Raw genomic sequence first — 16,489 nt, forward strand, 5'->3', positions numbered from 1 at the left:
TGCTGGGTTATTATGGCTAACATTTTCAAAAACAGGAGGCTAATTTTAGGCTCCGACATCTATAGTTAGGCAATTAAATAAGTGGACTGATTTTCAGATGTACTGAGCTGGAAAATGGGAGGAGTTTTCACAGAAAAAAACAGCTATTTGTCAAAAACCTGCTAAGCCCCAAAACATTCTCAGCCCAATACCTCAAAAACCAAAATAATTTTGGCCAAAATTTGTAATAATTTTGGCCCAAAATTTCTCCCCAAAAAATAAAAATTTGATCAATAACTATTAAAAACTAAATAATTTTTGGCCAAAATTGCCCAAATTCAAAAGATTTTGAGGAAAATGGATACTTTTCTGGTTTAGTCAAAATCCAAATTTTTCAACAAAAAGAAAAGTTTGGAAAGATTTCCAACAGCGTAAGACAGTAGATCCCGTTTACTGGGAGCTGCTGGGTGCCCAATTCTTCTGAAAATTTGACCATTTAGGGCCTGATACAAAGGTCCTGGAAGTCAGTGGAAAGACTCCCCACGATTTCACTGGGACTTTGGATCAGGCCTTTATGAAGTGTCTAAATATTAGAGAGGGTTAGAAAATTGAAATTGTTTCGAGTAAAGACATAGCCTAGAAATTTCAAAATTTCCCACAGAAAAGAAATTAATTTGTTTCAGGAAAATCAAAACGTTTGTTTGACTTTTTCAAAACAAAATATACTCCTTGGGCTGCTCATGATGCTTTGAGGGGCACCCAGCCCCAGGAATCCCCCACAGTCAGGAACTGCCCCAAAAGTCCCCCATTGCGGAGTGACAAGTCTAGAAGACCTGAGAGCAGCTTCCAGGGCTACCACACTCAGGGTCTCCATTGACTGAATGCCAGGCCCCCTAACATCCTGCCAGGTCAGCTGGTAGGAAACCAGGCCTGTGTTTTGGTGTAAGTCCATTGAAACTGAAATGTTTCCGCAAGGAATTTCAGTTTCAATAAATCAGTATTTTCATCCCCCCCAAAAAAAATCATTGGAAAATTCCTGATTAGCCATAAAACTAAGCTCAGTTCCCAGTGACCCTAAGGGAATGAACGCCCCACCTCATTGGCTGCTTCAGCAGAATCAGCTGGTGGCTGGAGTCCAGGTCCTGCGTCCTGTTCAGCAGGGGCGTTTTCTGACCGTCCTGCACTTAGAGGGTTTGGTTCATTTGTATCTAGTTTTAAAGGTTTAGTTCCTGGTATGAAAAAAGTCAAAAACGGCATCTGTCACTGAGTGCATCGGCAAATTCCCACTGTTCATTTAAATGACCGTCTAAGGGTATGTCTACACTACGGGATTAATCCGAATTTAGATAATTCGGATTTGAGAAACAGGTTGTATAAAGTCGAAATGAGTGCGGCCACACTAGCACAGTAATTCGGTGGTGTGCGTCCAAGTACCGGGGCTAGCGTCGATTTCTGCACCGTTGCACTGTGGGTAGCAATTCCATAGCTATCCCATAGTTCCCGCAGTCTCCTGCGCCCATTGGGATTGTGGGTTAAGATCCCAGTGCCTGATGGGACAAAAAACATCGTCGCAGGTGGTTCTGGGTACAGCCTCACTCCCTCCCTCCCTCCCTCCCTGCATGAAAGCAACGGACGGCAGACAACCATTTTCGCGCCTTTTTTCCTGGGTGGGTGAACACTGCAGACTCCATACCACGGCAAGCATGGAGCCCGCTGAGGTCAAGACAGCACTCATGAATATTGCAAACACCTCGCGCGTTCTTGTGGAGTTTATGCTCAGCCAGGACCAGAAAAACGAGGCGAGGAGGCAGCGGCGGCGGCAGCGCAGCGACAAGCATGATGAGGACATGGACACGGACACGGACACAGAATTCAGTGAAACCACAGGCCCCGGTGCTTTGGAGATCATGTTGTTAATGGGGCAGATTCTATCCATGGAACGCCGATTCTGGGCAAGGGAAACAAGCACAGACTGGTGGGACCGCATAGTGTTGCAGGTCTGGGACGATTCCCAGTGGCTGCGGAACTTTCGCATGCGTAAGGGCACTTTCATGGAACTTTGTGACTTGCTTTCCCCTGCCCTGAAATGCCAGAATACCAAGATGAGAGCAGCCCTCACAGTTGAGAAGCGCGTGGCGATAGCCCTGTGGAAGCTTGCAACGCCAGACAGCTACCGGTCAGTCGGGAATCAATTTGGAGTGGGCAAATCTACGGTGGGGGCTGCTGTGATGCAAGTAGCCAAAGCAATCACTCAGGTGCTGCTACGAAAGTTAGTGACTCTGGGAAATGTGCAGGCTATAGTGGATGGTTTTGCTGCAATGGGATTCCCTAACTGTGGTGGGGCAATAGACGGAACCCATATCCCTATCTTGGCACCGGAGCACCAAGCCACCGAGTACATAAACCGCAAGGGGTACTTTTCAATGGTGCTGCAAGCACTTGTGGATCACAAGGGACGTTTCACCAACATCAACGCGGGCTGGGCGGGAAGGGTTCATGACGCTCGCGTCTTCAGGAACACTACTCTGTTTAAAGGGCTGCAGCAAGGGACTTACTTTCCGGACCAGAAAATAACCGTTGGGGATGTTGAAATGCCCATAGTTATTCTTGGGGACCCAGCCTACCCCTTAATGCCATGGCTTATGAAGCCATACACAGGCAGCCTGGACAGGAGTCAGGAGCTGTTTAACTACAGGCTAAGCAAGTGCAGAATGGTGGTAGAATGTGCATTTGGCCGTTTAAAAGGTCGCTGGCGTTCATTATTGACTCGCTCTGACCTCAGCCAAAGAAATCTCCCCATTGTTATTTCTGCTTGCTGTGTGCTCCACAATCTCTGTGAAAGTAAGGGGGAGACCTTTATGGCGGGGTGGGAGGCTGAGGCAAATCGCCTGGCTGCTGATTACGCGCAGCCAGACACCAGGGCGATTAGAAGATCACACCATGAAGCGCTGTGCATCAGAGAAGCTTTGAAAACCAGTTTCATGGCTGGCCAGGCTACCGTGTGAAATATCTGTTTGTTTCTCCTTCATGAAAACCCTCCCCCTTTACTGACTGATTTTCTGTAAGGAACCCACCCTGCCCCTTCCCCCAGCTTTCTTTCAAACCAAATAAAGTCACTATCATTTAAAAATCATTTATTCTTTATTAATAGATTAGAAAAAGAGGGAGGGAACCCGGGTGGTATTTGGGAGGAGGATTGCTGGGAAGGAAAAAGCCACAAAGAAAAGGTTAAAAAAATGACAGCCTTTTGCTTGGGCTGTCTACTGGGGTGGAATGGGAAGGTGTACGGAGCCTCCCCCCCCCCGCGTTCTTACACGTCTGGGTGAGGAGGATACGGAACATGGGGAGGGGGGAGGGTGGAACAGGGGCTGAAGCGGCAGTCTGTTTTCCAGCAGCCGTTCCTGAACCTCCACCAGACGCCGGAGCAGCCCCAGCGTTGCATCCTTCATCCTCTGGTCTTCCTGCCGCCATCTCTCATCTCGATCGTCTCTCCTCTCCTCACGTTGGTCCCTCCTCTCCTCACGTTGGTCCCTCCTCTCCTCACGTTCACTGACTTCTTTCCTATACTTTGAAACTGTTTCCTTCCACTCATTCAGATGAGCTCTGTCACTCCTGCTGGATTGCATAATTTCAGAAAACATGTCCTCCCGCGTCTTCTTCTTACGACGCCTTATCTGTGATAACCTTCGGGATGGAGGAGGGAGGCTTGAGGAATTTGCAGCTGCTGTAGGGAGGGGAAAAAAGAGAGAATTGTTTTAAAAGCTACATTTTGCAGAACAATGCTTATACTCTTTCACGGTGACCAACACTGTTCACATTACATAGCACATGTGATTTCTGTGCAAGGTCGCATTTTGCCTCTTAATGCTGAGTGCTTGTGGCTTTGCTGCTAGAGATCACAGGTCTGGGCAACAGAATTCGGCTTGCATGCGGCCATGGTAAGCCATTGTTTTACAGCTTCTGCACCCTCCTTTCCCACATACCAAGCATAGCCTGTAGAGTGCTGCAGAAGCCTGGCCAATCTCAGCCAGTTGGGGGGGGGGCAGTGTGGGGGGGCTTGTCTGGGCCCCTTCAGGCAAGTAGAGTGCTGCGGTTTTTCTGTTAACATTCAGCAGCACCAGAAAACAAACTAACCCCCCCCCGCCATGAATTCTCTGGGATGATCACGGTACCCCTCCCCCCACCGCATGGCTGGTATCAGGGAAGATCCCTGCAGGCACCAAACTACCCCCCCCCCCCGCCGCCGACCCCCCCCCTCGCCATGAATTCTCTGGGATGATCACGGTACCCTCCCCCCACCGCGTGGCTGGTAACAGGGAAGAACCCTGCTAGCCAAACGCGGAAAACTTCAGGGCCAATTTCCCATCTGCGCTTGGCTAACTGCAGGGAAGGATTTATTTTCCGCCACAGGCAAACAGCCCAGTAGGAACGGCCACCTCTGTCCCCTTAATTAAGTTCCCGTATTTCAACCAGGTTACCAGGAGTGATATCACTCTCCTGAGGATTACACAACAAGATAAAGAACGGATGTTGCTTGAATGCCAGCAAACACCGGGACCATACGCTGCTAGGCTTTGTCAGGCAATGATACCAGATTACTTGCTGCAAGCATGGCGTGGTCAAGTGTCCTACCATGGAGGAGGGAATAAGGATGCACTGCCCAGAAACCTTCTGGCAAGGCTTTCGGAGTACCTCCAGGAGAGCTTCATGGAGATGTCCCTGGAGGATTTCCGCTCCATCCCCAGACACGTTAACAGACTTTTCCAGTAGCTACAGACTTTTCCAGTAGCTGAACTGACCGCGAATGCAAAGTCAGGCAAAGTAATCATTAAAAACCGTTTGCTTTTAAAACAAGTTTTATATTTTAAAAGGTAAACTCACCTGAGGTCCCTTCCATGGGGTCAGAGTCTTGGGTACTGGCTTGGGAGGCTTGGGAGGGTACTTCAGTCAGGGTGAGAAAAAGATCCTGGCTGTTGGGGAGAATGGAGTGCTGTGTGCTCTCTGCAAGCTCATCCTCCTCCTCCTCCTCCTCTACCCCATCGGCAGAATCCTCAGGCGTCGAGACTATCCCCGACCCAGAATCCACGAACAAAGGTGGGGTAGTGGTGGCAGCCCCCCCTAGAATTGCATGCAGCTCGGCGTAGTAGCGGCATGTCCGCGGCTCTGACCCGGAGCGACCGTTTGCCTCCTTTGTTTTTTGATAGGCTTGTCTGAGCTCCTTGACCTTCACGCGGCACTGCTCAGAGTCCCTATTGTGGCCTCTCTCCATCATGCCCTTGGAAATTTTTTCAAAAGTTTTTGCATTTCGTCTTTTAGAACGAAGTTCTGCAAGCACTGAATCCTCTCCCCATACAGCGATCAGATCCAGTACCTCCCTCACGGTCCATGCTGGTGCTCTTTTTCGATTATCAGCCTGCATGGTTACCTGTGCTGATGAGGTATCTGTGGTCACCTGTGCTCTCCATGCTGGGCAAACAGGAAATGAAGTTCAAATGTTCGCGGGGCTTTTCCTGTCTACCTGGCCAGTGCATCCGAGTTCGGATTGCTGTCCAGAGCGGTCACAATGATGCACTGTGGGATAGCTCCCGGAGGCCAATACCATCGAATTGCGGCCACACTAACCCTAATTCGAATTGCTAAAATCGATTTTGGCGCTACTCCGCTCGTTGGGGTGGAGTACAGAAATCGATTTAAAGGGCCCTTTACATCGAATTAAATGGCGTCGTTGTGTGGACGGTTACAGGGTTAATTCGAATTAAAGCTGATAAATCCGAATTAAAGTCGTAGTGTAGACCAGGCCTAAGAGTCTCCATCACAGGGAAAGTCTTTCCCCCATTTTACCCCATTGCTGAGTAATAGGGGGAAATATACATGTTTCAGTATGTTAACTTGTCACGGAGTATGGGGGGAGACAAGGCCCTACACCCCCGGCTTCCTGCAATTCACCATGACTCTCAGCCAGCCAGTAAAGCAGAAGGTTTATTTAGACGACAGGAACACGGTCCAAGACAGGTCTTGCAGGTACAGACCCCCTTAGTTTGGTCCATTTAGGGGCCCCAGGGACACCACAGCCCCATTGGGGGCGGGGGTCAGAGCCCCATCTGGGCTCCCCTCCATTTCACCAGCCAGCTCCAAAACTCTAACTCCCTCCATCGTCTCCCTCAGCCTCTCCCCAGCTCCTCCCCCAGCCTTTGTCCAGTTTCCCGGGCAGAGGTGTCACCTGGCCTCCAACCCCCTTCCTGGGTTCTCATGTTAGGTGCTCCGGTATCCTCCCTCAAGGCCAGTCTCCCATCCCCCAATGCAGACCATCCCAGCCAAATTCCCCTGCAACCTTCCCCAGCCAACACTCCCCACTCAGCATTTAAAGACCACATTAAGAACAGTCCCAGTTTGTCACATAACTCTTCACAGTATGGCCAGTGTCTTTGTATATATCTGTGCAACACCCAGCACAACGGGACCCAAATCTCAATCACTGTGTGTCTGTGCAGCACCCCAGCATGACAGGGCCCCACTCTCAGTGGACATGTGTCTGTGCAGCACCCAGCAAGATGGGGCCGTGATCTCAGTCACTGTGTGCCTGTGTAGCGCCGGCACAGTGGGGCCCCATATCACTTAATGCATGTAGTAGTAGTAGTATTGAGAGTAATAATTATTATTATTAATAATTAAGTGGAGTGGAAAAGCCAATAGATGTTAAGGAAGATGCTCAAACATGTAGGAATCTTTTTGCAGTGGTTTTTTTTAACATTCTAAATATTTTAATGAGGTTTGGGAAAATATGACATGAATAGCTATTGGTAAAGCATCGACAACACAGCATGTCCAAAAGAAAGAAATACGATCACAACACACTTGGGGCCTCAGCTTTGCATCAGAGTCTTAACTTGATAATTCTGTCAAATCAAACTGCTCTAAAAAAACAATGACTATGTTAATATTAAAATTGGACAGCTAAAGAAAAATCACCCCTCTGTGGCATGCATTCCATTAGCAAGTGATAGCCATCCTGCTATAAAACAACTTCCCCTATTGTATGCTATAGATAACCAATCTGCAGGGCTAACTGTCCACACCTTGCAAAGTAAGGGAGATCAGCATTGTTCATTTGCTTTCACTGGTGGTAGCATTTCACACCCACTTTGCACAAAAGTGTGAATGATAACACAAGGCATAAGTAAAACCCACTGCTGAGTGGCTATAGGTCCACAGGAATGTGAGTTGCTACAGCCCCCAGTTGCAATGAGAGAGCTGTCTCTTTAGCTCAAACTGTAGCAGCTTGCGCTGTTAGCACTGGAGGTCCCTGGTTCAATCCCCAGAGTATCGCCCCAGAAGGTGGCCATCGCACAAGAATAAAATACTGGCTGGCTTAAGGGTTTGTCTACATGACAGGGGCTATAGCAGGATAGCTACTGTGCTGGTGCAATGCTAGCATACAGGCAGCCTGCAGAGACAGAAGGGGTTTTTCTACGTCTGTACATAAACCACCTCCCTGAGTAGCTCAGTAGAAACATTCTTCCATCATCCTAGCTGCAGCTACACCAGAGATTAGGTTGGCATAACTCAGAAGTATAAACCAGGCAGCTATGTGTGTCATGTCCCTTTTAGTGCCTTAACGACTTAAGGGGAGATTTTCATAGGTGCAAATTGCAGTTAGGCACCTAACCTCCATGTCTTTGAAAATCTAGGTGACAGAGGATAAAAGCCTACTATTGTTTCCAGCTAACAGAGTTGCTCCTTCAGCTTAAATGGTACGAGCCTGCACTGTGGAGGTGAAGATCTTTGGGTTTCGCTCTACACTGGAAAATCAAACCCTGTGAATCTATTTTAAAAAGACTTAAGATTAGAATGGATCAAAAAAATGTAGGTGGAAATGTTTAGTCAAAAATGAAATTTTTCACAAGAAAACGAAAATTTTCAATTTTCCTGCAGAAAATGTCAAAATATTTTTTTTTCATTGTAAATTGACAGTTTATTTAATTTCAGCATCAAAATGGTATTTTATTTGAGATTTTGGAAACTGAAACATTTTAATTTGGGGATCTTCTGATGTTTCCCCTCCCTTTTACTTTCACAGGAAGAGGAAAGTTTTACGAGTGAGAGGCCGTGTGTGGAGAAGGAATCCACATTTTTTCTTTTTTTACTTTTTCCAGCTTGGAAAATAACTAAAAAGTATGAGAACGTTTTTTTTGTGTGTGTGTGGGGGGGGGGACTTTTCACACTTTTTTTTTAACTGAAAAGGAGTGAAAAAAAATTAAGAGAGAAAATCATGAGATTTTACAAAATAACAATGCTGGGGTTCTTTTTATTCAATGCTTATTTTGACTATCCCAGGTTCTCTGGAGGAAGAACTCCCCATTCTATAAATCAAATGAGTCCCTCACAGTGAATCTTCAACCCACCAATAATACATATAATACTTTACGTTACCTTCTGTCTGACTCTGCGACCCATCTGGGCACTTCAGAGCCTGCTGACATTCCGGACAGTGTGTCCCTCCTTCCAGGCATTTGCCGTCGCATTCTGCGCATTTCATTTTTATGGCTTATCCTAGAAAGCCAACCAAAGAGCTGTATCAGCAGGGATTCATGAGACAGTCCCCAAAAGATCGTGACATATTTTTTAAAAGCCTCATGATTTTTAAAGCCAAATATATCAGGGTCTTTTTTCCTTTGCCTCCTGGTTTTGGAGCCTTTTGGGGATCATGGTTTGTAGCTTTTCCCCCCAGCGATCAGTAATAGAATCTGGCTTTGTTTTTAAACGAAAGCTGAGAGTCTCACAGAACTACCTTACTCCAGGAGCTGAGGATTTTAAAAAAGCACCAAATATCACAAAACAATAAAATTATGAGAGCAGCCAACATTGTATCAGTGACAAACCTAAAAACCAGTTGTGCCTCCCCATTACTTTTCAGGTAAGAGAAGTAAAATGATATCGGTAGTTGTTGTTTTTTTAACATTGTAATTAATTGTGAATCTCTGATTTCATTGGCCTTAATTCTCTTCAACAATTGATCCCAGCTTTTCATTTTAAGATTTGAATTTCAAGGCATAAGCTATCCAGGAAGAAGCTGTTCATGTGAAGATCCGTGGAAGTGACAGAGCTGTGTCAAAAGTATCATATGTGAAAACAAACCTAACAAATTCAGCTCAGCTTGCAGGATTAAGGACACAAAATGAAGAAGTAAAACCAAAAATGCATTCTCATTCTCCCTTTTCTTTCATCCTTCTACCAGCACAACAGCTTTAGCAAAAATGATATTTGTCAAATATAATCAGCAGCATTAAGACAAATGGAATTGGGTGACATTGATAAATCCCTTGCAGTAGACAAGCAAATAATAATTTCCACTAAACACAAAACTGTTCTCATGAAAAGGACAGTGGAAGATGGGCTGTAAGGTGGGATCGTCAGCTGGTAATATTTTACTTTGTTTTTCATGCAGTTAATACTCTTAATGATTATGCACAATGGACATAGGCCCTGGCCTGGCAAACACATATCCACAATTTTCAAGATCAACATTGCATTTAATTTGCCGATGTTATTAACCCCTAGCAGATGGGAACAGAGATGTTATTCTCCCCTCCTGTTCCTTTATCTTTTTGGTCTCCTGCCTTGCTTTTTCTTTTTTTTAAACCTTTACTTGTTCACTCTCTTTTCTATGTGGTTTAATACCTAACACTGATTGGATCACTGAGTAGGAGGAGTAAACTTATAGTCAGCTGAAGGAAATCATGTCATTTCATATGCCACCCCGCTATCAGTGTCTGTGCAGCACCTAGCACCATGAGGCCCCATCCTTGATTGGCCCACTGGCAGTTCTGATTAGTATTCCCAGTGAGTCTATATGTGACACAGAACAAGTGTTGCTGACATATAATGTATCTGTATATGTTTATCATTAGGTCTGGCAGAATTTTTTGTATATAATTCTGGTGGATAATACTAATGTTTATTTTTAAGCATTTTTCTATTTTTATTTATTTAAGTTTTCACTGAAAATGTATGTACAAAATGATGTGTTTTAAGCAACTTTTAAAGATTTGTATCTATTTAAATTTTCACATTTGTGGGAAATGATGAGGGGTCAGGCAATAATTATTTAATGATGCAGATGTTATTATTCAAAAAGTGAAAGCTTTATCACCATTAAAACACAAATAGTCAGTCTCACATACCAAAATATGCCCGGTAAATAGCCTTACATCAAACTCCTGAGCCCCAGTCCACTGCTCTACCCTCATTTTGCACTGGTGTTAATGATGGCACAAGGTGAAGGGTGGGGGGGTTCGACCAAAATTGCACATAACACATCATAGCAATGTGATATTAGTACTGCTATTAGACCTGATTCTGCTCTCAGGAACCTCAAGATAAATCCTGAGTCATCCACTGACTGCAGGTGGATTGGGGCCAGATTCTGGTCCCAGCTCCCCAGGAGTCAGTCTGGACTCAGCCACTGACTGCCATGGGGTTGGGGCAAATTGTGATCTCAGTGACACCAGTATTATAAATCTAGGGGACTCTGGAGAAGTTAATGTCATTATCCCAGTTTTAAAAGGATGGAAATAAGAAGGCATATATCGGAAGTTATACCACAATGTGCCATAATTCCTGTGAATCAGAATTTAGAAAAGAACTTTCTATAAATAATCATTCCTCCATTTTAGTCAACAATGCAATTTAAACCAAGAGCAGGAAATGTAATTCTAATTTCAGCATAATACGGCTCATGCAGAAGAAGGATCCGTCTATTTGTCCTTAATTTAAGGGTTTGTTATGAATTTCAGAAACACAGGAAAATCCTACCGTCTGTACTCAGGCATAAGTCCCATCGCAAACCAACTAAGTCATGCAGGATTTAGCAGTTTAAAAAATCTTAACACTCATTTACCCTACCTTGTATCAGATTCCCTGGCCGTAAAGGTGCCTGGGTGTGCATGTTATCTTCATAGGAAATGCATCTGTTTCATGTCTGTCTATATATGCTGTATTTGAATTGCCTTCCCAAAACATGTGATTTCTTTGTTCTCTTTCTGTTTCTTGTAAGTCTTACGGAAATAACAATTATTTTGAAAGTGAAAGTAATTCAGTAACATTTGTAGTCTGCAACAGGCCAATATGCAGGTTTTCAGTTATTTCTGCCTTCAAGATGAAACTGTAGCTCCAGCTGCTGAAGTCAGGGAGGTTACAGTGTAACCAATACATCTGGAAACCCTAAGAAACAGGGGTTGTCAGTGTCACCAACCATTCAAAAAAAGTGTCCTTTCGATCTGTTACTTTCCAGCCTTAGCAAGCAGGGTGGAATTGCATCTCACTTCCTGACTACATTTGGGCAAACCGTTTGCACCGAAAGATTTTTCCACTGAAAAAAGGCAGATTCAGGCCCATTGAAAATTTTGCAAATGGGCGTTGAATTGTTTCAGTTGGTAAAGAAAAAAGAAAGTGATTTGTTTCAATATGTTCAAAATGAAATGTTGCAACTTTTTTTATATGAAGCAGCTTTTTGTTATACAACTTAATTACATTTTATTTTTAAAAAAAGATAATGTTTTTAAAAACTCAAAGCTGAAATGAAACATTTTGTTTTAGGTCAAACAAAGTTTCATTCAATGCAAAAGGAATTATTTATTTTACTTTTTGGTTTACTGAAAATGGTGTGTTTTTTTTTATTTCAAGTTGACATGAATTTGTGTGTTGGGTACGGCCAGCAAACCAAACATGAAATATTCACCCAGCTCTACTCCACCCTTTCTTACCAGGAGGTGTTACTGAGCTTTCTGTTACTTTCCTACCAGTTTCATATCAGACCGACTATAGATTCATAGATTCTAGGACTGGAAGGGACCTCGAGAGGTCATCGAGTCCAGTCCCCTGCCCTCGTGGCAGGACCAAATACTGTCTAGACCATCCCTGATAGACATTTATCTAACCTACTCTTAAATATCTCCAGAGATGGAGATTCCACAACCTCCCTAGGCAATTTATTCCAGTGTTTAACCACCCTGACAGTTAGGAACTTTTTCCTAATGTCCAACCTAGACCTCCCTTGCTGCAGTTTAAGTCCATTGTTTCTTGTTCTATCCTTAGAGGCTATGGCCTTGGCTACACTGGTGCTGTACAACGCTGCAACTTGCTGCACTCAGGGATGTGAAAACACACTTCTCCCCCCCCCCCCCCCCGAGCGCAGCGAGTGCAGCGCTGTAAAGCACCAGTGTAATCAGAGCATGCAGCGCTGCACGCTCCCTCGCAGCACTGCAAGCTACTCCCCTCAGAGAGGTAGAGTACATACAGTGCTGCGAGAGCTCTCTCACAGTGCTGGCGGCGCAACTACTCCCAAATGTAGCCAAGGCCTAAGGTGAACAAGTTTTCTCCCTCCTCCTTATGACACCCTTTTAGATACCTGAAAACTGCTATCATGTCTCCTCTCAGTCTTCTCTTTTCCAAACTAAACAATCCCAATTCTTTCAGACTTCCTTCATAGGTCACGTTCTCAAGACCTTTAATCATTCTTGTTGCTCTTCTCTGGACCCTCTCCAATTTCTCCACATCTTTCTTGAAATGCGGTGCCCAGAACTGGACACAATACTCCAGTTGAGGCCTAACCAGCGCAGAGTAGAGCGGAAGAATGACTTTTCGTGTCTTGCTCACAACACACCTGTTAATGCATCCCAGAGTCATGTTTGCTTTTTTTTTGCAACAGCATCACACTGTTAACTCATATTTAGCTTGTGGTCCACTATAACCCCTAGATCCCTTTCTGCCATACTCCTTCCTAGACTGTCTCTTCCCATTCTGTATGTGTGAAACTGATTTTACCTTCCTAAGTGGAGCACTTTGCATTTGTCCTTGTTAAACTTCATCCTGTTTACCTCAGACCATTTCTCCAATTTGTCCAGATCATTTTGAATTATGACCCTATCCTACAAAGCAGTTGCAATCCCTAAACTAAATCAATGTACAGTGGTAAAGCAACTCTTTCCCCATGTCAGCCTCAGCATTTCTCCTTCTGGCAGCAGGGAAGTAACTGGAGTAAATCAGTCCTACTCCAGAGGTTTCTAATTCTTAACTTTGGTATATTTATGATGTTTACAAGGCAAAACCTCAGGGTAGGCCTATGAAATTTTTTCACACCCCTGAGCAAGAAAGTTTCAGCACAGTAAAGTGGAGACAAGGCCTTAGTACACTGGCTTCTAGTCACCAACCCCTCCCCGTCCCTCCTTTGCAGACACTTTTTCTCTCTACTTCCCCAAACCTTGCTGCAGTCACCTCTCATCCCTCTCCCTCCCTCTCTCATTGGAAGAGGGTGGGGAGGTTTAACTGTCACCAGGGCCCCTTAATTGGACTCAGGTGTCTCTGATTAGCCTGAGGTAATCTCTTTTCAGTTCATAGGGAAAAGGGCCTTCACCATTCTAGAACTGACAGACCTCCCTTCACCAACTCTAGCTGCCAGCTCTGAATTTGTCACCTATCTGCACTTCCTCCGGCCACAGCACTATGCGGTTAGGCTATGTGAGAAACAGTTTATCCTCCCAGCATTGCCGGGCCAGATTCCTGCCCTGTGCAGCACTTTGTAGTGGAAAGGTTGTAGCAACAGGAGCCATCTTAAAAAAAGAAGAACAGGAGGACTTGTGGCACCTTAGAGACTAACAAATTTATTAGAAGTTTCAGAGAGCATAAGCTTTCGTGGACTACAGCCCACTTCTTCGGATGCATATAGAATGGAACTATCTATTCCAGTGACATCATCATAGGACCTAATCACGTCAGCCATACCATCAGGGGCTCGTTCACCTGCACATCTACCAATGTGATATATGCCATCATGTGCCAGCAAAGCCCCTCTGCCATGTACATTGGCCAAACCGGACAGTCTCTACGCAAAAGAATTAATGGACACAAATCTGACATCAGGAATCAAAATACTCAAAAACCAGTGGGAGAACACTTTAACCTGTCTGGTCATTCAGTGACAGACCTGCGGGTGGCTATATTACAACAGAAAAACTTCAAAAACAGACTCCAAAGAGAAACTGCTGAGCTAGAATTGATATGCAAACTAGACACAATCAACTCCGGTTTGAATAAGGACTGGGAATGGCTGAGCCATTACAAACATTGAATCTATCTCCCCTTGTAAGTATTCTCACACTTGTTATCTAACTGTCTGTCTGTACTGGGCTAGCTTGATTATCACTTCAAAAGTTTTTTTTCTCTTAATTAATTGGCCTCTCAGGGGTGGTAAGACAACTCCCACCTGTTTATGCTCTCTGTATGTGTGTATATATATCTCCTCAATATATGTTCCATTCTATATGCATCCGAAGAAGTGGGCTGTAGTCCACGAAAGCTTATGCTCTAATAAATTTGTTAGTCTCTAAGGTGCCACAAGTCCTCCTGTTCTTCTTTTTGCGGATACAGACTAACACGGCTGCTACTCTGAAACCTTTCAGGAGCCATCTTGTTACTCTTGCTTTTTTTTTTTTTTTTTTCTTTCTTTGTTCTGGTGCATCCACTTAAGGTGAGCATGGGCCATAACAAGGGTAAACCTCTGTCCGAGCAGATAATATTAGGGGGTTTCCATGGCCCATTTTACCACAAGTCACTACTTCTCCACTACAGTGTACCTTTGTTCTCTGAGTAGGTGTTTTCTACTGAGGTACAAGTCAGGGTGTTCTTCCTCTCCTCCCAGCTGAGGAAGTATGGCTCCCCACCCTACTTCAGAGATATCCATTTATAGTCTGAACTCCTTCTAATGTTTGGAGCTACTAGCACTGGGTTTACTGCAGAGGGCTGTCAGATGTGCACACCGGTCCATTTTCTGCTACACCGGTCCATTTTACCATGCCTGGGCCTCTGGTCTTTATCAGATCTGTCAAAGGGTGGTGAAGTGGGGAATGAAATGCTATAATATCCCACTATCCCCAGAAATATTCTGACCAGTTTCTTCCTGAGCAGTTGAGGCCAACTTTGTATTACCTATAACTTGTTCAGCTGGGGTTTCACTATGCCCCTGTCCATGATGTACCTGAGGTATTTGGCTTCTGCTAACCCAGTGGTTCTCAAACTGTGAACGCGGAACCCAAAGTGGGTCACAACCCCATTTTATTGGCGTCACCAGGGCTGGTGTTAGACTTGCTGGGGCCTGAGACTGAAGCCGAAGCCTGAGCCCCACCGCCTGAGGCCAAAGCCCAAGAGCCCCATTGCTCAGGGCCAAAGCCGAAGCCCTAGGACTTCAGCCCTGGGTCGCAGGGCTCAGGTTACAGCCCCCCTGCTAGGGCCAAAGCCCTTGGGCTTTGGGTTTGGCCTCCCCACCTGAGGTGGCAGGGCTCGGGCTTTGGCCCCGCCTTTGGGGGCAGGCGAGCTCAGGCTTAGATCCCCCCCCTCCCCGCTGGGGTTGTGTAGCAATTTTTGTTGTCAGAAGAGCATCACAGTTTGAGAAATTGGCCTTTCTTATGTACAGTCCTTATGTCCCCCTAGCTGCGGTCACTCTTCTGACTTCACTGCAGCTGTCCCCTAAGTGAATTAGGACCCTACACTAGACATTTTTGCTAGTATAATAATGCGGATTGAAAGTTATTTTTGTGACATTTCTATGCTAGAAAATTCCCTACTGTGGATGCAGCTATAGTGGCATAAACTTTAACTGTTATAGCTTATTTCACTTTGGGAACTGGCATAAGCTAAACCAGCAAAAGTATTCTGCCGCTGTAAATTGCATCTGCATTAAGAGGGTTTTAGACTGGCAACCCTTTTAAGCCCAGCAGGGTTGTTGTTGTCTGTGTTGTAAACCCTCTATTTACTGTTTTAATGTTAAACTTTGGGTGTGGTCTGCAGTTTCTTGTCAAGTCATTTCTGGTGGCTGCCAGGGCAACTGCCTCTGCCAAAAACCCTCCCAAAAGATAAGCTCTTATTAAACACACATAAGAATGAAGCTAAAGCATTTGAAATGGAAAGCAGTGAGTATGGCTTTCATTGTAATAATATCCCTTACCCCCTTTCTCTTACAGAAGGGTTTTCTTGTGGGGAAACCCCTACTTCACAGCATTTGATGGTATTAACTGTCCTTTTGGGGAGAAAAGTGTCAGTTTCAATAATCTGGAGTGATTGTTGCTGCTGCTGGAGTCTAATCCTGTTCCCTTTGATACAAAACAAGACCAACTTGTTCTGAGAGAAAGGTCAAAAGGTAGAAAATGCAGTTTCTGTCTCTGGTGCTGACTCTCGCTTGTAGCCTCACTGCTGGAAAAAGACAAGCGCAGCATTATGCTCTGAGCTATTTGATAGGACACATACTGTTACCAGGCTGTTTAAGGCATTGCTTTCAGCTGCTTATCTGGTCAGGCTCACAGCTTTGTGGAGTGAAGTTTTTCTTGATGATTCATCCAGATTCTTATTATACAGAAGGCAGAAAGGGAAGTGAAGAGAGGGTACAAGGTGACACACCCTCACATCTCAAGTGTTGGTCAGGATTTAGCCCAGGGGTTCTCAAACTGGGGGTCGGGACCCC

At 45.0% G+C, this 16,489-nt stretch overlaps 1 protein-coding gene across 1 annotated transcript in view; it reads right to left on the reverse strand.

Annotated features, from left to right (window-relative positions):
- The window catches only part of LOC128836838 (E3 ubiquitin-protein ligase RNF213-like), a 162,926-nt gene extending 151,967 nt beyond the window's left edge, over positions 1-10,959 (reverse strand). Inside the window, exons 1-3 of the mRNA XM_054027499.1 lie at positions 10,882-10,959; positions 8,410-8,529; positions 1,075-1,208 (exon numbers count right to left, since the gene is read on the reverse strand). Of these exons, the coding sequence (XP_053883474.1) occupies positions 1,075-1,208; positions 8,410-8,515 (240 nt within the window). The 5' untranslated portion in view covers positions 8,516-8,529; positions 10,882-10,959. The remainder of the gene's footprint in view (positions 1-1,074; positions 1,209-8,409; positions 8,530-10,881) is intronic.
- Positions 10,960-16,489: the final 5,530 nt, after the last annotated feature.

Source organism: Malaclemys terrapin, chromosome 4 (assembly GCF_027887155.1).
Source record: "Malaclemys terrapin pileata isolate rMalTer1 chromosome 4, rMalTer1.hap1, whole genome shotgun sequence".
Classification (NCBI taxonomy): Eukaryota; Metazoa; Chordata; order Testudines; family Emydidae; genus Malaclemys; species Malaclemys terrapin.